This window comes from Lepidochelys kempii, chromosome 6 (assembly GCF_965140265.1).
Source record: "Lepidochelys kempii isolate rLepKem1 chromosome 6, rLepKem1.hap2, whole genome shotgun sequence".
NCBI lineage: Eukaryota > Metazoa > Chordata > Testudines > Cheloniidae > Lepidochelys > Lepidochelys kempii.
This window is the reverse complement of record NC_133261.1, coordinates 75,990,824-76,013,231: the sequence shown is the minus strand read 5'-3', so window position 1 is coordinate 76,013,231 and position 22,408 is coordinate 75,990,824. Positions and strand designations below refer to the sequence as shown.

At 39.8% G+C, this 22,408-nt stretch overlaps 1 protein-coding gene across 16 annotated transcripts in view; it reads left to right on the top strand.

The window, feature by feature from the left end:
• The window catches only part of RYR3 (ryanodine receptor 3), a 581,477-nt gene that overhangs the window by 486,787 nt on the left and 72,282 nt on the right, over nt 1-22,408 (top strand). For all 16 annotated transcript variants that reach the window (XR_012159473.1, XR_012159474.1, XM_073348839.1 and 13 more), the window contains 6 exons: nt 5,003-5,134; nt 5,958-6,070; nt 11,859-11,955; nt 18,942-19,048; nt 20,054-20,105; nt 21,184-21,240. Coding sequence is in view for 14 of the 16 variants with exons in the window: in XM_073348839.1 (XP_073204940.1) it covers nt 5,003-5,134; nt 5,958-6,070; nt 11,859-11,955; nt 18,942-19,048; nt 20,054-20,105; nt 21,184-21,240 (558 nt within the window). In the remaining 2 variants the exon portion in view is untranslated. The remainder of the gene's footprint in view (nt 1-5,002; nt 5,135-5,957; nt 6,071-11,858; nt 11,956-18,941; nt 19,049-20,053; nt 20,106-21,183; nt 21,241-22,408) is intronic.

The following is a 22,408-nucleotide window of genomic DNA, read 5'->3' as shown; positions in this document are numbered from 1 at the left end:
ACGCTCTGGTAACAGCTCAACACCCTGGTCCCGGCCCCAAGTTTCCTGACCAACCTCCGGACATCAATTCTAGAGTTCTTTTGGTCAGGAATGCACTGGGCCCCTGTTGGGGTTTTTCATCTACTCCTGAAGGAAGGAGGGCAGGGCCTGAAGTGTCTGCACACTCAGGTCCGTGTCTTCCGCCTCCAGGCCCTGCAGAGGCTCCTTTATAGTGCAGATAGTTCGACGTGGAGCATATTGGCACACGCCTTCCTGCGCCGCTTCCAAGGGCTCCGATACGACCGGCAGCTCTTTTATCTTTGTCCGAGAGGTTTTCCGCGAGACCTCTCCGGGCTGCCGGTCTTCTACCAGGACCTCCTCCGGACCTGGAAACTGTTTTCAACGACCAGGTCCGTGGCGGCCACCGTGGGAGCAGATCTCCTGGCGGAGCCCCTGCTACACAACCCCCAGCTCCATGTGCAGGTGGCGGAGTCCCGCTTGGTGCACCAGAGTTTGGTCCTGGTAGAAGTCACGAGAGTCAGAGACCTCCTGGACTACGACCGGGCAGACTGGCTGGATCCCCTGACACTCACTCAGCGCATGGGGCTCTCCAGACCTCGTACCCCCCGGCACATACTTCAGGAGGTGAAGGTCGCCTTGACGCCGGCTGCTTGGGTTTATCTCAACCGAGCCCTGCGCAAGGGCGCACCCTGCCCACCCTCTACCCCAGGCCCGCGGGACCTTTCAATTGGGCCCCTACCCTGTAGCTCTTAACAAACCCCTCACCCTTTCCCTGCAAGCCGGCTGCATGAACTGCAGCCAGTCAGCTTCCAAATCGCACCACGGAAATATCTATACACACTCACGCTTCACACCCTTCACGCCCACACCCTGGTATCCCGCCCCGTTACAAAGTGGCGGGACCTCCTGCCACCTTTGGAGGGTGAGCAACCCCGGTGGGCCAGCCTGTATTCCACCTTGGTCCCGAGGCCCATCGGGGACATTAGTTGGCGGCTCCTTCACAGAGCTGTGAGCACGGGCGTGTTTTTGACGCGGTTCACCCCCATCCCGGATACTTGCCCTTTTTGCAATGTGAGGGAAACCCTGGCACACGTATATTTAGAGTGTGCCAGGCTGCAGCCCCTTTTCTGGCTCCTCACGAATATCTTATTACGCTTTTGGCTACACTTTTCCCCTCACCTTTTTATCTACATGCTCCCCACAAAATCGCAGCCCCACAAAATGTGGCCCCACAAAATCACGAGATCTCCTGGTTAACCTCCTCCTAGCCCTAGCTAAAACAGCCATTTATAAAACCAGAGAGGGGAGGTTGGCTAATGAAGCATCCTGCGATTGTAGGGCCATTTTCCGATCCTCAGTACATTCACGTATCTGGGCGGAGTTCCTCTGGGCGGCATCCACCGACTCCCTTGACGCCTTCAAGGAGCGGTGGGCGCTGTCCGAGGTTCTCTGCTCGGTGACCCCGTCCGGTTCCCTCCGTCTGACCCTTTGATTGAGGGGAAGAGCGAGAGACTCCAGCCCCAGCCGTTGCCGCTGTGGATACCATCATCACTGTCACCTAGGAGGGGTCCTATCACACGTGGGTGTACGTCCCTCCCACCCCCAAACCGCCCACCCCGCAGCCGTGCCCGTCTTGTCGGGCACTCTCAGGAGAGGAATAATCGGTGACACTGGGCGTGGCACTAGGTAACTCAAGGGGGTGGAAGACCATGAGTGTCGAGGAAGCCTCCCTGCTCTAGGCCACCAGGTAACTCAGGAGGGTGGAAGGCCATGAGTGTCGAGGAAGCTCCCCCGCTCTGGGCCCAGGCTAGCCTGAACACTTCTCCCTCCTAAAGGCTGCTGTGTTATACCTTGTGTTTGCTTTTGTTTTGTTGCATAGTTTTGCTTTATCCTTTTTGGTGATTCTTTGTAAGTGTTACACAAATAAAATTCTTTTCTGCTTTAAAAAAAAAATATTACTCTCCTGTAGCCATCTGGCCCGACCCTGTCACAATAGGCATTGACTCCATGGGTGCTCCACGGAAAAAAATTAGCAGGTGCTTAGCACCCACCGGCAGCCAAGCTCCCCATTCCCACCCCCTAGCATCTCCCACCCAGGGGCAGCCCCACTGATCAACTCCTCCCTCTCCCTTTCAGCGCCTCACACCTGCTGTGGATCAGCTGTTCCACAGTGTGCAGGAGGTCCTGGGGAGAGGGATAGGAGCTGGAACTGGGTGTGAAGAGGCAGAGCAGGGCAGGCAGGAGGGTCTTGGGGGAAGGGGTGGATTCGGGGTGGGGCCTGGGGTAGAGTGGGGGTGGGAAGAGCTGGGATCACTCCCTCCCGCCTTCTTAAATATAGGCATGACATTAGCTATTCTCCAGTCATATTGCACTATCCCCAAATAAATAGATGTATTAAAAATCCTTGCTAACAGACTTGTAATCATACATTCCAATTCTTTCAGCATTCTGGATGGAAATTATCCAGTCCCCCTGATTTGAGCACATTAAGTTTTTCTTCCACCTCAGATGTGGTAATTTCCATTTCCACACATGTTTCCATCATCCGTCCTGCCTTCATGTACATGTTCCTTGTTATCATCCTTTGTGAAAACTGAGATAAAGTATTCGCTTAGTTTTTGGGCCATATCTAGATTATCTTTAATTTCCTTCCCATCCACACTGCATAGCAGTCCAGCCTCATCCTTCATTATTCTCTTTTTATTTATATAACTAAAAAAAAAGTCTTATTATTTATTTTAATTTCCTTGGTAAGAACTAATTCAACTCGATTTTTATCAATTCTCACTTTATTCCTACATTTTTCAACGTCCAAGATTTAGGGTTGGGGTTTTTTTGTTGATCAACCCCTTTTTCCATAGCCTATAGGCTCTCCGCTTACTCCTAATAACTTTTTTGGGGTGGTCATTCATCCAGCTGGAACTGGAGCCTTTCCCTACAATTTTTTTCCTTGCTTGGGATGCAAAATTCAGATAGTTTTTGTATAGTTGATATGAAGAAATTCCAAGCCTTTACATTTAAGTCTTTGAGCTTTTCAGTCCAATTGACTCCTTTAACTAATTCCCTTAATTTCCTAAAGTCTGCCCTTTTGAAGTAAAAAATCATAGTTGACTATCTGGTTTTGATTATACTTCCATTTAATTTAAACTGAATCATCTCATAATCACTCAATCCAAGGTTATTTCCTACAATCAGTTTTGCTCTGATGTCCTCTACTTACTAAAACTAAGTGTAAAATTGCATTACCTCTTCTTGGTTCGAGGACAGTTTGATGAAGAAAGCTGTCATCTATCATATCCAAGAATAACTGGGCCCTACCAGTATTATTAGTATTTATTCTCCAATTTGTATCTGGGAAGCTAGAATCTCCCATTATGACACAATTCCTAATAGTATTTATCTCTCTAATAATATTAAAGAGATTGCTATCCATGTATGAGTCTATAGCAGACCCCTATGCAATCCCAACAGAACTTTTTACAATCCTGCCTCAAAGTGATTTTGAGCGAAACAGATTCTGTTTTGTTCATACTATTACTTCTTATTCCTTTACGGTTAATCACTTAATTGATGTACAGTTCTATCCCACCACCTTTACCTTTATTCTTATCTCTCCTAAACAGCACATCCCTTTCAATACCTGTATGTGACTCATGAGTGCTATTCTACCGTTTCTGTAATCCTTCTACTATCCAGTTTAAACCTTCTGCACCAGTAGTTGCAGTTCCTCCATTTTTTTGCCCAGACTCCTTGTGTTCATGTACAAGCATTTCAGTGTTTCCCTCGCACCATACGCGGTTTTCTACCTGGATTAGATATAGTCCTTTCACTAACCATAACACCTACCTGACTACTACTTCAATCAACATCTGTACTTTTGTCCTCCTTGCTGTCCCTACTCTTGCTTTGTGGTGTTTCATTATCTCTTACTGTATCTTCAATTAACTGATTATTCATCCAGCTGGGTCTGGATTCAGACCCAGCTGATCTAGCTAAGAGATTTGAAGCATCCTATTCTCCAAAGGGTACTCATTTTGGAACCTAAAGTTGAACTTTAACTATTTCACTACTGGTCATTCCAGCAAAAGCATCCATTTTATGTGCTTATTCCACAATCCCCAAATGCCTTCCACACCTCCCCCAGCACCAGAAGCCCCAGTTGTGCCCTACTGACCTGCTGAAACCCCAGCTTCCCCATGGCAGCTTGTGCAGTGCAGTTCTACATTGTCAAAACAAAAATCTGTGAAATACTGCAAAGTAAAAAATATAAGCGCAATGTAAAATACATTTATTTTAATATCAAAATAGACAGCACACAGTTCACATTACTGTGGGTATTGTACTTTTTCATACATAATTCTATATCAGCTTCCACATTTTTTATTTCATGAAGACACCACAAAATTCCCAGAATGCTTCACCAGCAATCATGAGAACCCATGGAGCCTTGTTACAGAATTTAAGTCCAGCAGTCCTAGTAGTTTGTGGACTTTTGTGCCACGGTTACAGATAATGGAGGCAAATGGGAAGTCTGAGTTGAATGACGAAAATGAACTGGGACTATCTGTCTCTTATCCATGTGAATCAGTGGTAGTAGTCATATTCATTATATTAAGGCAGGACTTGTCTACACAATGCATTAATCCTCACCAGAAAGGTGTAAATTCTGGTGCACACTAATATGCTATGCACTAAATGGCCCATCTGGACCTTGGTAGTATTCACTAAAAGTTCCCTGGTGCATGTTAATGTGGATCTGTTTGAAAGGTAACTGTAGTAACGTGCACTAGGGAACTTGTATTATGTGTCAGCAGAGTCCATACAGGCCAGTTAGGGTGTGACACGCTATTGCACACTAGAATTTACTTTTCTCTGATGTGGACTAATGTACTGTGCTTAAAAGCCCTCAATTAGTTAGTTTGTTTTTTTAGATTAAGGAGCATAAAAAGACTCATTTATTATTTGAGAAATGTATTATACATATGAAATATCTTGATTTTAGTCTGATGACCCAGCTGTGAAATGGCAGTTGAACCTGTACAAGGACATTTTGAAAAGTGAGGAGCCTGCTGATCCTGAGAAAGCTGTGGAACGGGTGCAGAGAATCTCAGCAGCTGTCTATCATCTGGAGCAGGTGATAAGGGCTACATTTATAAAGTACTTACTTTAAATTAGAATATGAGGTTCTTTCCTGAGAGCGCATACTGTAAAATGATGTTTAAATTGCTTCATCAAATATACCTGTTGAACAATAGTTTCTGCTTAAAACTAAAATGTGTATATTGTAAATTTAAAGTGTCATCTGCTAAACTTTCAAAGTTCTACTTAGAAGAGCAATCAGAACATTTCTATTTGCCCCTGAAAAATTCTATGAACAATCCCCAAGCAATAGTGCAGAAATTCAGCACACAACTTTTTAATTTAAAAAAGATGCGTGTGCATAAATGTAAGATTTTAATATACATATTTTCAAAGCGACTTCCACATGTTTTCCATTTCTACACATAAGAATACCTTGTATTGGCAATGTCTGCACACTCTTGCATGTTCATTCAAATTATATAACTTAAATATAAAAATTCGTTTGAACCTGATTTGCATTCTGCCCATAAAAAAATCTGTCATTTTCATGCAAAAGTAATAGTGCAAAAATTGTTTACATGAGTGACGGTGCCTGCAAATTTATTTATTCACAGAGGTCACATTTTGGAAATTTTACCCTTCAACCACATGTGAGATCTGTTGACATCAACTGGAGTTTTGAATGTAGATTGAGAACTGTATATGGCCCTAAGTAATTACAAAAAAGTGATTTTTATTAGAAAAGCAATATTTCTAAGAAGAAAGGAAGCTTTTGTAATATCCACTAATCAGTTTACTTGCTAGTCATGCAAATGAATTTTAACTGAATCTGAAGTGTTTGTACTGCACATATTGATGGAAGTGTTTTCCCATAGGTCGAGCAACCATTAAGATCAAAAAAAGCTGTTTGGCACAAACTCTTGTCAAAACAACGCAAAAGGGCCGTTGTCGCTTGTTTCAGGATGGCACCGTTGTACAATCTGCCAAGGTAGGTGCTTTAAATTATTCATGAATAATTATTGTTGAGCAAGCGTTTTGAGGAAGACCAGGAATTTCTTAACACTCACACTGCCTTTGAAATCATTAGCAAAGTTTGTTGCTTTGGCAGAGCTTTTATAGTTGGCAGATGCTGTGACTTTCTGATTTTTAATAAGAATAGTAAAACCAAAAGAAATGTAAACTTATTTTTGAAAAGATCAGCCCTTAGTGCCTTGGCATGCTTAGAAGGACTTTAGAGAGAGGTTGTTAATATCCATTAAACCTATAATAGGTTTTTCCATGTCATTCATTCCTCGTGGTGACCAAATAGGGGCTTTATGCCAAATAACCTACTGGAAAAAACACCACAGGAAGTACACTACTTCACAGACACCGTATTTCAGCTTTTCCCAGTCCTGGTGCAGCCCACTCTTATGTCCCTCACATCATGCCCTGTTACAGTTGCCACAATCTGTTAATCTATTTCTGTCTATTTTCTATCTTCTGTCCTTTTCAACTTTGTTTGGTCTCCTTTATTTATTAATTCTCATCTTCTTCTAATTTCTTCCATTTTTTTAGTTGTTATTTTTCACTTTTATCTGTCTTGTTCTGTGGCTTTCCCTCCCTATTTCCATCCACATGAAGGCTTCATGTTGCTTGCCATTGGGTTATTTCAGCTATGTGGGGGGTGGGTCATGTATATTTTTAAAGCCTATATGAGAGCTGTGGTGATAGAGCTGAGAAATTTTGGCTCATGGGCTGCTGGTTGAGTCTGTGGCCCTGCACACGTGAGCTACTCCTGTGTCCAGCTGCATTCAGAGCACTGCGGGGGCTGGGACAGAATGTGTGTGCCCTCCTAGGGTCTATCCACTGCTTTGCCCACACCTGCAAGATCACATTTGTGTTGGGGTGAAAGGACAGATCCACCACCATGCAATTTTCTTCATTCCTACAGTGGCTTTCGTTCGTTCTGTGCCTTCCACCCAGTCTAGTTTAGGGCCTCCAAAGAGATCCTACTCTCAAAGTTGGGAAACATTGCACTGCTAATAAAATGCAATTTCGCCAGTGAGTGTGTGTGCTGGATGAAGTTTGTTTCTTCCCTAAGAGAATAAAGAAATCTTTAAAAGTCAATGTGCTTTGTTCACAGAGTGTTCACAGAATAGTTAATAAAATGCATTTCATCTACCTCTAAAAAATGCATTATTGAAATGTATCTCCATGTTTGGTGTTCACAGCCTTGTAATTGCACTTATAATAGGGAAAGGAAGTTAGGTTTACCACATTAAGACCAGTAAAAGGTTTATTGTACAGTGAAGAGGACACATCCCATCGCTACAAATGACAGAGTTCTGTATTCTTAGAGCTTATCTACACTTCCCAGACAACCATGGTAGCATCTTACTAGATAATCTTTCTTGAACACAGTTCTTGCTAGAAAAAAGCTAACATGTCCATAGAGGGAAGAGAAGAGGGGAGACTTAAATATAATGTAAAAACAAAGTAGCTAGTTTTGGAGTGGTGGCTAATTCTTTCCAAAGTTCTGAGGATTTGGAAAAGGAGATCACATTTCAGAAGATGTACTACTTATGGGTACATCTCGACAACCGTATTCTGGTCTAATTAATTAGTTTATTTATCCCAGGATATGCTTACAACCTCTAAAAGAAGAAACATCTAAGTGAAAAAAGAATGGGATATATTATTTTTCTCTGAAAAAAAGTCACACCTGCATAGTTTTTGAGATACTGGTAAATGGCCGTGCAGAAGATGGGGATGAAGTGAACCTCTGCATTTTATTGTCTATTATCTATAACTTACTGAATGTATTCTCTGTACCAGAAATATTGGGCCTGATTCATTTCAGACTTGCATCATTTTTATGATTAAGTTACTCCTGATTTTCACTAGTTCTGAGTGGTGAATCTGGCCAAGTACCTACTACTTGCCATTTCTAGGGATGACCTTTGATAAAACTGTGCTTTGGTGAGTCAGAATTTTGACATCCACCCCAAAATGGCAAGGTCCTAGAAAAAAAAATGGCGGGGCCTGTAGGTGTATTTCCCAATTGCTGTGTGCAGAATAAAGCATACAGAGGTTCTAGAAAATTCACAGCATTATGGCAGTGACATAAAGCTGTCATGTCATGATAATAAATACATAAATAATTATCTATCTATCATTTAAATTGATTGTGGCTTTAAGACATTTCTGAACTCTAGGGAGTTTGTCAAGTCGCATATGATTAGTAATAACAAGTGCTGTGCAACTAAGTCCTTTTGAACCACAATTTCGCATGCAGCTCTTCATAACTGAGTATGTTTTTCCCCAGTTTAGTTTCTGTATTATATTGGGATGAGAGTAAATTCGAAATTTGATAGTAAGACATTAGTTTTAGACACATAAAGCCAGAAAGCTGTTAAAAGCAGCAGCCTTTCCAGCATCCTAGAAAATACTAAAGATTCTAGAGTATTATGACCCTTTCTTCTGATCTGCCTCTGGAAGTCTAGATAGTGGTTCATATGCTTTCATGTTAATCTCACATTTGTACCTGATTTTCTTCAATGGAACATTTGTCCTAATTTAAGATTATCAGTATGTTGTTTCAGAACTTAAAACATCTACTGATGTGCAGCTACTTGTTAAAATAGTACATCTAGAAATCATAAAGAGATTATTTAATTTTCCCCATAAGATTTCTAGGTGCTTCCTGTTCCTGTTCTGAGAAGTGGTTTGAGATACAAAGTAAATAGTAATTGTATTTTTTTAAATATTTTTGTTTCTCAAAAAGTGAACATTTTCAAAACTCATAAATACTAATCCTCTGTGCTCTTTGTTTGGTAATTAGCTACAGTTTGTGCAGTGCTCCGAAGATGAAAAGTGCCTTTTAAGTAATAAGTATATTTTGTGTGACATATGAATATATTTAAATATTTAGAGTTGATGGTTTAAGGAAATGCACTTTATTTACATTTTTTATTTTATTTTTATATACACATGCATAGAGATACAGCAGAATAGAATGTACATGGCAGTTATTCAAACATAACTTGCAAATGCAGACTACTTTACTGAATTTAACAATTTATTGTTAGTTCTTAAATGAAAACCTATATGCTTTTCTTCAGACACAAAATTAGCACTTTCTTCCTGAGCACCTTTCAACGTGTTTGGCTGGAAAAAGTACATGAAAAAACTCAGTATGACAGGCTTATACTCATGTTAACGGTAATGTAACCTGTGGAGAGCCTCTTCTTTATGCGTGCACTTATTCCTTTCCCAGCCATGATATGACGTTGTCATAAAACATGAATTTGTACAATTTTTATAAGGGATTCTGATTGGTCAGTCTTTGAGGTTTAATGATTAAATGGTACCAATGCTGGCAATAACTCACAGGAGGTTATCCAAATAATCATTTCATTATTGCAAAAAGAAATAGGAAGTGCATAATTTGTATACTACATTCCCCAACAATGAGCATTTTATGTGTGTGTATAAATCAGATATGCCCTCTGGTCTTAACTTATGTATACCGTATTTATTTGATTTTTAGCATCAGTGCATTTAGTGCACTATACCTATGATAAAAAGAAAAACAAACAAAAAACTCCATGAATTAAATAACCGCTGCTTTACAGGATACATGGAGTACCTCTAAAAACAAAAACTCCATCTTAAATAGAACAGGGAACATGCAATGTAAAGGCCATATCCAACAGAAGCTTACTTCCAAGACTAGTATTTACTCTGTGAGTTGTCCCAGAGAAATCAGTGGGACTTTAGTATAGTAATTACTGTGTCCAGTGCTATGTGCTTGTAGGATCGGACACTAGGTTCTTGTGAAAGGCACTTTTCAGTATTTTTCCAGTGGATTTTTAAACCAAATGTCTTAGATAACACATCATTATTTATTTAATTTGGAGCTGAAAGAACATAAGCTGAGAAGAGACTTATGTTTGTGGAAAAAGGCACTGGTGAATGTCAAGAAGTTTTATGCTGCAGAATACCTGATGTGGTAGTTACTTAAATGTTGCTGGATGAATTTTGCTGTCTTCGTGGACCAACGTGCCAATTCCCCCAATTTTAATAAGAATTATTCATCAATTTCTGACCACATATTGTGTCCCTTCAATGTATAAAAATCTATGCTTATTTCTATGGCTATATTAAGACCCCAATCCTGCAACGCTTTCACATTACTTAATATATATAAATACTTTAATGGGATTGCTCACAGGCATAAAGTTAAACACATTCACAAGTGTTTGCTGAACCTAAATCTTTACCTAGGTTAATTCCATACAGATCTACCATTCAGATGATTTAATAGCTGCACTTAGTGTTGCTTTTCAATTAAAATTAAATTTCCTTTGTCTAGTCAACTGTACGAGACACCAGAATTATAGCAGTCATTCGGTTGTGAACATTATAGTAAAGCTTATAGTACTATTTCATTTAGACTCTATTTCTACTTGTTCATATAGTAACTTTCTGCAGGGGGAAACAACAACAAAAAAAGCCCTCCTCTTTTTGGACTAATATTTTGCATATTCTCAACTGAAAAGTGACTTTTTTGTAAAGTTTGACAAAAATCCATTCAAGTGTACTAAGTTATGCAAGGTTTAAAAATGCATCTTTCCCACTTTAAAAGGAAGTATTGTCACACTTTTTTTCCATGAACATAATTCAGGAAGAGATAAATTTGAAACTTGGTCTGTAAAAAGTGTTCTTTATGGTGTGTGTCCACAATCTAATTTGAAAATATTTGGTTGAATAAAAAATGATTTAAAAATAACTGATTGAAAAATCACTTCTGTGCATGCCCAGTAGGCACTTAGTTAGTTGGTTTTTTTTACCCCATTCTTTTCTGTGACATTACCATGTATGTTCTCCCCACCTAGACTTCCTACTTGATTAGGCACAAGAATTACTTCCTCTAGTCTTCTATCTTAATTTGAGGAATAAGAAAAAATATGTGGGTTTGAATAAAATACAGATTGGGCTCTGATCGCAGTCTATGCTGCATTTTGTAATACGTTGAAATAAACAAGCTAAACTTTGATTTGGAAATCACCTATATCAGATGCCAAGATACAACTGTCATAATGTGAAGTATGGTAAAGAGACTTCTTTAACCCAGCCTTACAAAAAATTGTCTCAAGTCAGACAATAGCAAAATAAGATGTAAAACTCACCCCTTCCTACCCCACTGAGGTAAGAAATGCAGAGCCCAACACAGTACATCTAAATGCTAACATTTTTAAGCATGGATAATTTTTTTCTCCCTCCTTTTCTCAAAAACACCCAAGGAAATTAAAGAACTTAAAGCAACCATAATTATTGTGTACTTAAAGTTTATTTTTTGCAAAGTTAAGGTTCCTACAGCAATGTTTGCTGGTCAGATTGTACATATTATTTATTTTCTGGTATGCATTTGAAACCTCTTTGGGGTAGGGACTATGTCTTCCATGTGTTTGTATAGCACCTAAAACAATGGCATCCCAGTCCTAGTGTGGGTCTATCACAATAATACCAATGAAAACAGAACCATATGCAGGAAACTGTGGTGGCATTAAGAGGTATTTGGTGTGCTCCCTCAATGTACCTCAGGTACGCTCAAAAGTCTGAAGAAAAATGTTATTTCACTGAATATTTGCATTAGTTTGCATATTATTTCACTGACCAATCAGAGGATCAAAATTGTACAAAATACATATCCTTACTAATCATTAACCACCTAAGCTATTATACTATGTTCTGTTTACCCCTCTTGATCTCACTTTCACCCCCCCTCCCAGGCACCGTTCTATTAACCTCTTCCTCCATGGTTATCAGAACTATTGGATAGAAACAGAGGAATATTCATTTGAGGAGAAACTAGTTCAAGATTTGGCTGTAAGTACTGGAATAACTGGGCTTAGTTATCAGTGCTCACTTCAATATATATATATATATATATACATATATATATATATATATATATAAAATAACATGTATTTAACTTTTGTGTACCATAGTTATATGTTTAAATTTATAAAATAGCAATTCCCATGCTTCAGGGCATAAACTGATCACCTGTTTTGATCAGGAAGAAATTTGCACCAGGGTATAGTATTGCACATTTAGGAATATTAAAGGTGGTTCATGCCCTCAACCAAAGTATATGGTGTTGATTACTTTCAGAAATAGAACTGGACTAGATGGACCATTGGTCTGTTTTTGTCAGTATGGCAATTCCTATGTTCCTATGTTTTTAATTATTATTTGTTTGAAGACTTAACATGATTGATGCTTTCCCTTTTTTGAATTTTTGTTGTTACATAATACTTTATTTTAACATTCTAAGCTTTAACGCAAATTAAATTTTGCCATTTTCTTGTTGGTATTCTGGAATGAAATGTAAATATGCATAGCCATATTCAGCAGAAATTCATCATTCATGTATCGTGGATGTGGAGGATTAGCAAACTTCTGCATCTTGGCCCCTAATCTTGATTCAAAAAGATCTCCATTTCTGTCTTTCGCCTCCACGGAATTCCTAACTCCAGGTTTTATGCATTTGTCTAATATTTCTAAAATGGCTATCTCCTTGGTGTCTAACGACCATGGGAAAAGAAGATACCACTTCAGTATCTCACAAGGAGGATATGCTTAAGTCTTAATTCAACATGAGCTAACACTGACATACACAGAAAAAGCCTCATTATACTTTTTAAAAGGCACTGGCATATGGGGAAGGATTTGAATTTTTGGAAAATCATAGGTAACTATCCTACCTATGTAGCCCTAGCTTGATATGAATAATTAGACATGGACTCACCAGAGAAGTATTAGGGGGAGACTGGGACCAAGTGGAAAAGGAATTCCAGAGAGTAGTATTAAATGGGCTCAATGGGTAGTGATCAACAGCTCGATATCTAGTTGGCAGCCAGTATCAAGCAGAGTGCCCCAGGGGTCCGTCCTGGGCCTGGTTTTGTTCAACATCTTTATTAATGATCTGAAAGATGGGATTAATTGCACCCTCAGCAAGTTCGCAGATGACAGTAAGCTGGGGAGAGAGGTAGATAAGATGGAGGGTAGCAATAGGGTCCATAGTGACCTAGACAAATTGGAGGATTGGGCCAAAAGAAATCTGATGAGGTTCAACAAGGACAAGTGCAGAGTCCTGCACTTAGGAAGGAAGAATCCTATGTACCGCTACAGGCTGGGGGCTGACTGGCTAAGCAGCAGTGCTGCAGAAAAGGACCTGGGGATTACAGTGGACAAGAAGCTGGATATGAGGCAGCAGTGTGCCCTTGTTGTCAAGAAAGCCAATGGCATATTGGGCTGTATTAGTAGGAGCATTGCCAGCAGATCAAGGGAAGTAATTATTCCCCTCTATTCAGCACTGGTGAGGCCACACCTGGAATATGTCCAGTTTTAGTCCCCCCACTACAGAAGGGACAAATTGGAGAGAGTCCAGTGGAGGGCAATGAAAATATTTAGGGGGCTGGGACACATTACTTATGAGGAGAGGCTGAGGGAACTGGGCTTATTTAGTCTGCAGAAGAGAAGAATGAGGGGCATTTGATAGCAGCCTTCAGCTACCCGAAGGGGGGTTCCAAAGAGGATAGAGCTAAGCTGTTCTCAGTGGTGGTAGATGACACAACAAGAAGCAATGGTCTCAAGTTGCAGTGTGGGGGTCTAGGTTGGATATTAGGAAACACTGTTTCACTAGGAGCATGGTTAAGCACTGAAATGGGTTCCTAGGGAGGTGGTGGAATCTCCATCCTTAGAGATTTTTAAGGCTTGTGTCAAGGTTCCTCCCCCACTCTGAACTCTAGGGTACAGATGTGGGGACCTGCATGAAAAACCTCCTAAGCTTATCTTTACCAGCTTAGGTCAAAACTTCCCCAAGGTACAAAATATTCCACCCGTTGTCCTTGGACTGGCCGCTACCACCACTAAACTAATACTGGTTACTGGGGAAGAGCTGTTTGGACGCGTCCTTCCCCCCAAAATACTTCCCAAAACCTTGCACCCCACTTCCTGGACAAGGTTTGGTAAAAAGCCTCACCAATTTGCCTAGGTGACTACAGACCCAGACCCTTGGATCTTAAGAACAATGAACAATCCTCCCAACACTTGCACCCCTCCTTTCCTGGGAAATGTTGGATAAAAAGCCTCACCAATTTGCATAGGTGACCACAGACCCAAACCCTTGGATCTAAGAACAATGAAAAAGCATTCAGTTTCTTACAAGAAGACTTTTAATAAAAATAGAAGTAAATAGAAATGAAGAAATCCCCCCTGTAAAATCAGGATGGTAGATATCTTACAGGGTAATTAGATTCAAAAACATAGAGAACCCCTCTAGGCAAAACTTTAAGTTACAAAAAAGATACACAGACAGAAATAGTTATTCTATTCAGCACAATTCTTTTCTCAGCCATTTAAAGAAATCATAATCTAACACATACCTAGCTAGATTACTTACTAAAAGTTCTAAGACTCCATCCCTGGTCTATCCCCGGTAAAGACCAGCATATAGACAGACACACAGACCCTTTGTTTCTTTCCCTCCTCCCAGCTTTTGAAAGTATCTTGTCTCCTCATTGGTCATTTTGGTCAGGTGCCAGCGAGGTTACCTTTAGCTTCTTAACCCTTTACAGGTGAGAGGAGCTTTCCCCGGCCAGGAAGGATTTCAAAGGGGTTTACCCTTCCCTTTATATTTATGACAGCTTGGCTTGACAAAGCCTTGGCTGGGATGATTTAGTTGGTGTTGGTCCTGCTTTCAGCAGGGGATTGGACTAGATGACCTCCTGAGGTCTCTTCCAACCCTAATATTCTATGATTCTATGAAAAAGAAAAAAGAATGCTTAGCAGAGAAAAGCAGAAGTCGGTTAAATGCAATAAATAAATAAATGGCTAAGCATACCACAGGTCTGTTCAGTGTCATTGCAATTTTGAAAAAATAGGACCCAATTGCAGTCCTGGAAAAAAACAATATCTACTTTTGTTATCTGAAGGGAGTTGGGAGGGAACCAAATCAAGGCAGCAATTTCACAAGGATTATTTCTGGTGGCTAAAACTTTACTGATGAAATATGCCACACTGAGGAAAGAATGCAAAAGTATAAAGAGCAAATCAAAGTTGTAGAGCAGAAAACAAACTAAATGGAAAAAATCCCTAAAAGGTCAGAAAGAAAACGTTGTTTGTTACTTTGGGTTTATGCAAATAGGTTAAAAGCAGCTGTCCTTCAAGGACTGTATTTAGTGAGTGCAGCTTTGTAGGCAAAGTGTACTAAGGCCATGTCTACACTTACAAGCTTACAGCTCTCCCGTCAACATAAGGAAAACCAGCTCAGAAAGCTGCCGTAGATAGGTCAGCAGGAGAGCGTCTCCCGCTGACATAGCACTGTGGCGCACGAGCATTTATGCCAGCAAAACTTATGTCACTTGGGGGTGTTTTTTCACATTTCACAGAGACAGAATGTTTGTATTAGCTAAGATAAGGGGGAAACACCCAGGGAACCATTTACCAGGGCCAGCTCTAGGCACCAGCAAAGCAAGCACATACTTGGGGCGCCACTTTTCCACAGCTGTTTCACGTGGCAAGCCTGGGAGGGAGTGGGGAGAAGCGGAGCAGCGGTGCGCTCAGGGGAGCAGGCAGAGCGGAGGTGAGTTGGGGGGGGGGAGTGGGCGCAGGGAGGGCCGCAGGAAGTAACCCAGGGGGTGGGCAGAGGAACTGCTCCCTGTCCCAGCTCACCTCCAGTCCACCGCTGCCTCCTTCCCCAAGTGCACCTCCGCTGCTCCGCTTCTCCCCCTCCCTCCCAGATGCGGCAAGCCTGGGAGGGAGAGGTAGGAGGGGAAATGCGGCGTGCCCGGGGGGGAGGTGGGGCCGGGGATTTGGGGAAGCAGTTGGAATGGGGCAGGGAAGGGACGGAGTTGGGCTGGGGGCAGGCGGGCGCAAAAAAACGGGCAGGGGGTTGGTGGCAAAAAACCTAGAGCCAGCCCTGCCGTTTACAATGGACTAGATAAGCCTGAAATGTAAGAGGAGGTAAATATAAGAGCATGCTGTACAGGGATTGGTTCCTACAAAGTAACCAAGCCAAACCCAAAGTGTTTGATGCAATGCATATAAAGAAAGAGGTTTTCTGTGTAAATTTGGACGTGTATTATGCTCTTTACCCACCTCCTGTGCAGGCTGTAACCAGTGCGGTGTGAGCGGGGCAGCCACCAGGGCACAAAACTTCTGTGGTGGAAAAAAGGGTTGGAGAAATGCCAAAAAAAAACCCTGACAGGGGTGCGAGTGTAACCCACACACCTTCTGGGCGTGCTGTTCTGTCCCTTCTAGTGGCACCGAGATCACTTAGAGAGAGTTAAATGAGTCTGCTCTACAGCCTTAGCTAACAGCCAGTTGACATTTAGCTCATGTGGTAGAGGCTCATAAACTAAGCTCCAGAGCTCCCCAGTTTGATCCTGCCTGCCGACAACTGGGGTGTTTGCTCGCTTCAGGTGCTAAAATGTCTAGTTGCAGTTCTGCTCCTACTCTTGAGTCTAATCAAGAATGTACCTTTGCTGTGTGCCAAATAAAAATAACTGAGTGACAAAATCTAGAGTCAAACTGAGTTCTTGGAAAGCTGAGTAGAAAGAGACCTTGGAGGTAATCCCAACACCTATGACAACCATAGTCAGATTCTTTGTTCACTTTTTTAAAATAGTGGCAGGAGCCCTTTTGACTAGACAGGGATTCCCATTCAAGATTCGACCCATGTCATGACAGTACAATTCCCCTGTCTTTGGTTTTCATTGTGTTGTACTAGTTTCTTTCCTTCCCATTAACTCACTTGCTGCCATGGCTTTTCATTCTCACAGATTTGCTTGAGAAAAGTAAGGCAACCTCAGTATTGTACCTTTTCTTTCATATGTTTTCTACTTCATAGTAAATTTTCAGTTGTAAGTAAACAAAAATTACTAAAAAGATCATACTGTTTACAAACCTATCACCATTTTAATTAATTACATGGGAGCAAATTGCTACCTGTAAGAAGTGAATATTTCCATGTCACAGCAGTGGCAGGATCAACAGGTCCACTCTGTTGAACTTGCAAACACTACAAAACATTCCTCTCTGGAAAAGATTTTCCACCATTGGAATGTCATTCACAGTACTGACATCTCCTTATACTCTAAACTGCTATCAATCCCAAAAGACACCCACTCAAAAAACAAAACAAAACAAAAAAAACAACTATCCCACTGAGAGTTTTTTACCTCAAAAATTGCCAGAAACTCTATGGATTCTATTAGACTTCACAATTGCTATTGTTTTTACTTGGAGGATGCTCATATATTACAATGATGGAAACCTTAAAATAGGCAGACACCTACAGTTAAGGATGAGTATCTGTTTTCACGCTAAGACTTCATTTTCAGTTGCTCATAACTTTCTAAAAACTGTCACCTTTTGGGCTGATGTTTCATATGCTTGATCTCTGCTTAAAGATGAATTTTATTAAAACTTTGAGCTAAAGTGGTTCAGCCAGCTTTTGAGTCAGAGGAAAGATAGAAACCAAATATCTTTATCTGGGGGAGAAACAACAAAAAAGCTCCTGAGATTTCTGTCTAGCTTAATGATAAATTGGCTTAGGGTGGAGAGAAGATATTTGAGATGGTTATAGCCCTCCTTACGGAGAGTGAGTTTGATTCTTCAAGAGAAAAATAGTTTTGATTTGATCAAGTTCAGAGTGTTCATTGCTTATTTGTAGTAAATCTGGCACAACATTAACATTAAGCATGTAATGTGTGCAGGTAAATAAAGAGGGCTGTGTGGCACAAGTATGCATCGCTAACTTACATGTGGAGAAAAAAATTTGTGAAAATAAGCAATACATTTGATGGGTCTTCTCAGGAACCTTTCTCTCATTATTGCACAGCTTGTTAAGTACATCTGCATACCTCCTAGCCTGTGTCAACATTTATGGTGGCAGGTAAAGTACAGGCGCTATATATGAAGCTACATGCTGCAGTAAAAGAAAGGCTTCATCCACACTTGCCATTCCCACCCATCCTTCGGGACTGTCTACCACACTACAGGCCTGATAATGTTTCTCACCCAGTGGGACAGGGTGGGTGACATTCTATAAGTCCTACTCAGGAATATCCAAACAGTCTATATCAGGGGTTCTCAAACTGGGGGTCGGGACCCCTCAGGGGTCACGAGGTTATTACATGGGGGGTTCTGAGCTGTCAGCCTCCACCCCAAACCCTGCTTTGCATCCAGCATTTATAATGGTGTTAAATATATAAAAAAGTGTTTTTAATTTATAAGGGGGGGTCACACTTAGAGGCTTGTTATTTGAAAGAGGGTCACCAATGCAAAAGTTTGAGAACCACATGTAAGGTTAACAGATGTCTCACTGATCTTATGACTCAAGATTAGTGATATATAAAAATATCACAGTAAAGTCTTCACTCCCTTGACAGTTATCTACAGGAGGCATCTGTGTATATTAGTAAAAATGGTTCCATTTCCTAGCTGATTTTCCTGCTGAATAACTCAGCTGGGCCTTTCATTCATCTTTGGTGGCACAGAAGCCTACATATTAATTTCTGCTGAATAAGGTTTGTAGCTGTCTAAGTCAATACATTGCAAATGAGAAACTTTAACTTTACTATCAAATAAGAGTAACAGAATTAGGTATTGTAAATGCTTAATAGTCATACAAAATAACATGTTTCTGATGTTGTAAACTGCTGAATATCATGAATATTGGCAAAAGAATTTAAATTAAACAAAATAAAATTATGATGATTTTGACTGAGTTCAATTTTCTCTGTATTAATTTGTTGTTTGCGATGCTTTATTTATAAAATATTTAAATGTAAATCTTTGTACAGACACCTCCAAAAAAGGATGAGGAGGAGGTGGAAGAGACTGAAAAACGCCCTGATCCACTTCATCAGATAATCCTCCATTTCAGTCGCAATGCTCTCACTGAGAGAAGGTAAATAGAACCACATTCAAAATTACACAGGACCAATCTACACAGTCCAATTTTCAATTAACTAATTATAGAATTACCCTGTAAAAGTAAATTCATTGTCACAACAGAAGTAAAATCATACATTACTGAATCAGTAATAGACCTTTTCATTACAAAAGTGATTTAGTACCAATGCAATTCAGTATTGTAGAGGATGAGCAGTGTTCTGCCTCTTCTTTTCTGCTTTCTACTTGCCCTTATGTATTTATTTTTCATGTTTAACCTCTATATAAACTTTATATTACTACAAATTTTAACACTTTTTTTTGGTCAAAGGGGAAGAGGCATATACAAACGGTAGTGAATATGTAACACAGACATTGCAAAGCTTAATTTCTCAAAGACATATGAGCCCAAACTAATAATTATTGCCTGCTGCCAGGATGATCCCATTGCTGTTTGGTACTAATATACAAATGTTCATATTATTAGCAGGTTTTCATCACACTTCATGCAATATGTGGGAAATGGTTCAAAATACCACTGGTGGGAGAGTGTGATTTCCTGTTAATGCCAGTTTCTGCCTTATTTGCAATTAGACTACTAGTAGAAGAACAAATTACAGACAAGCAAAGCATCCCTCCACTGTTTTGCAGATTCTTCCCTATGTTTTTTGAATACATAATCTATCTATAATCTTATCACAGATAATCATTAGATAACGGGAACAGCTATAACTGTTATCTCCAGCCCGCTTTTCCAGACATGTCAGCCCTGCCTGTTAATCAGCAGTAAAATACATAACGATCTTACTCTCCTGCACATACATATGAATAAATATGTTTTAACAAAGAATTTCACATGGACTGAGAGATTAGGAGATATGACTACAATATGGCTTGCAGATAATGAAGTGTATACCTTCCCCTTAATGAAAATGAAACCTGCATTCTGGCAGCATTATAAGAACCTCAGATGTCAAACCCACATAATAAGCATTTTGAATTATATTTTTTCTCCTTACAGCAAACTAGATGATGATCCTTTGTACACTGCCTATTCAGCCATGATGGCCAAGGTAAATATTTAATTTCAAGCCCTATTCCCAATCCCACACATGCACCTCTAATTTATTTGCGTGTATTTTCTGCATGCTTTCTCCTTTTATCCTTTTGTCTCTTTTGTAAACTACTTGATATTAGTGGTTCCTGGTTTGTACTCTAGCCATATTTATATGGAAACATTGAATCAAGTTCTTCCCTGAGTTACACACTCCCACAGGGTTGAATTTAATTCATTGGATTAGGACAGGTGTAACTGATGGCAGAATTTAGTCCATTCTTAGGGCCCAAACAAGGGACTTTTTGTACTACAAAAAATTATAATTTTGCCACTTCTGCTACACTGTCTTAAACAGAAAATGATTTAATGCATTAAAATAAATTTTTTGAGAGACCCTATTCAGGGAAAACTACTATTGACTTCAGTGTGAATTTACCTAGAATATGGACAGAAGCAGGACTTAATATTTGCTCCTTAACAGTATCTTTATTATTATAAAATAGGTCATAGAAAATCAGCATGCTTTAATCCCTGGATGGTATTTCATGTTTGTCAATCAGTACTTACAGCATGACAGACACAAATCAATAAAAATCAATATTCATAACAGGTCAAAAGTAATTACAACTTCATCTGAGAAAAAAACATGAGATCAAAGGCAAATACTATAGTTAAATATACTGAGTTATGACCAAAAAACACAACCTGGAATAGTAGCTTCATTTTATTTGTTGGATTTTTGTATGTGTGGGCAAATACTTTAAGGCACTCTCAGCCTGGAGGAATATCAATTTCTTAGCATTCAGGAGCACAAGTGTTAAACGTTATAAATATATATATTTTAAATGCTCTGTCTACTAATGGCTTTTCCCTCTCTAAATCTCTTTACTAGCTGCATTGTCAGTAGTAAGTAAAGTTGCAGTATTTACATAGAGTAGGTTTTAATATGCTTAATTTACTGCTCATGCCTGTAATAGTTTTAGAAAGTTTCTGTTAATTGCTTTTTGCTCACTCAGCACAAATTGTAATGGAAATAGCCACTGTTTGTTTCGAACTGAGTAAAAATTTGCAATTTCTCGTTCCAATGTAAAAAGAGCTGTCAAAGTGAAGAAGAGGAAGAAGAGGATGAAGAAAAAGAGAAGACATTTGAGGTGAGAGTTTAAACTACCTTTCCACACTGAGTGAAAGCACAGAACATTATTTTAACAGGAGCCTGACAGGAGGTGTGCAGTGACAATAGCCATGTGGAGGATATGGAGGAGCTTTGCTACTTTATTTATATAATAGCAGATCAATATATTAACACAAATTTCTGGAAGCAGAAAAGCTATAGAATAGGATGGCAAGCTGTCTGCATCAAGCTCAAATTTCTAATCCATTACCCTTAAAGCTTTGCCTGAATCTGCTCCTGCCTATTTTTAGGCTTGAAAAGGTTAGATTTTTATCTGTAAATATCAGTAAACATCAAGTTACACGCACAAACTGATGAAAAAATATTTTCATTCATAATAACAGAGATTTACTGCTTGAGAACTTAATAGAGTTTGATTTTAGAATATTTACTTTGTCTATTTTGACAATTTGTGTTTCAATGGTTATAAAGACAGGTTTCAGAGTAACAGCCGTGTTAGTCTGTATTCGCAAAAAGAAAAGGACTTGTGGCACCTTAGAGACTAACCAGTTTATTTGAGCATAAGCTTTCGTGAGCGACACTCACTTCATCGGATGCATACTGTGGAAAATACAGAAGATGTTTGTTTTTATACACACAGATCATGAAAAAATGGGTGTTCATCACTACAAAAGGTTTTCTCCTCCCTCACCCCACTCTCCTGCTGGTAATAGCTTATGTAAAGTGATCACTCTCCTTACAATGTGTATGATAATCAAGGTGGGCCATTTCCAGCACAAATCCAGGTTTTCTCTCCCCCCCCCACCCCAAACAAACCCACTCTCCTGTTGGTAATAGCTTATCTAAAGTGATCACTCTCCTTACAATGTGTATGATAATCAAGGTGGGCCATTTCCAGCACAAATCCATGGTTATAAAGTTTTAATATTTTGAAACTCATTGTCTACTGTCTGATTTCTGTCTGTCTGATTTTTCCCATAGTTTCCTGCAACTGTGAAAATATAAACAGATAAAAGTTGAAAAAATGCTAAAAAGTAAACATTGTAATCAGTCAAAATTATTTAAAAAAAAAATTCTGCCAGCCGAGCTATATTTTGTTTTGATTTCTTATTTTCCCTTTTGTTGACTTGGCTCTACCTCCCACCTCAACGCTCCCTTAGTTTCCTTCTCCCACTGTCATCTTTTTG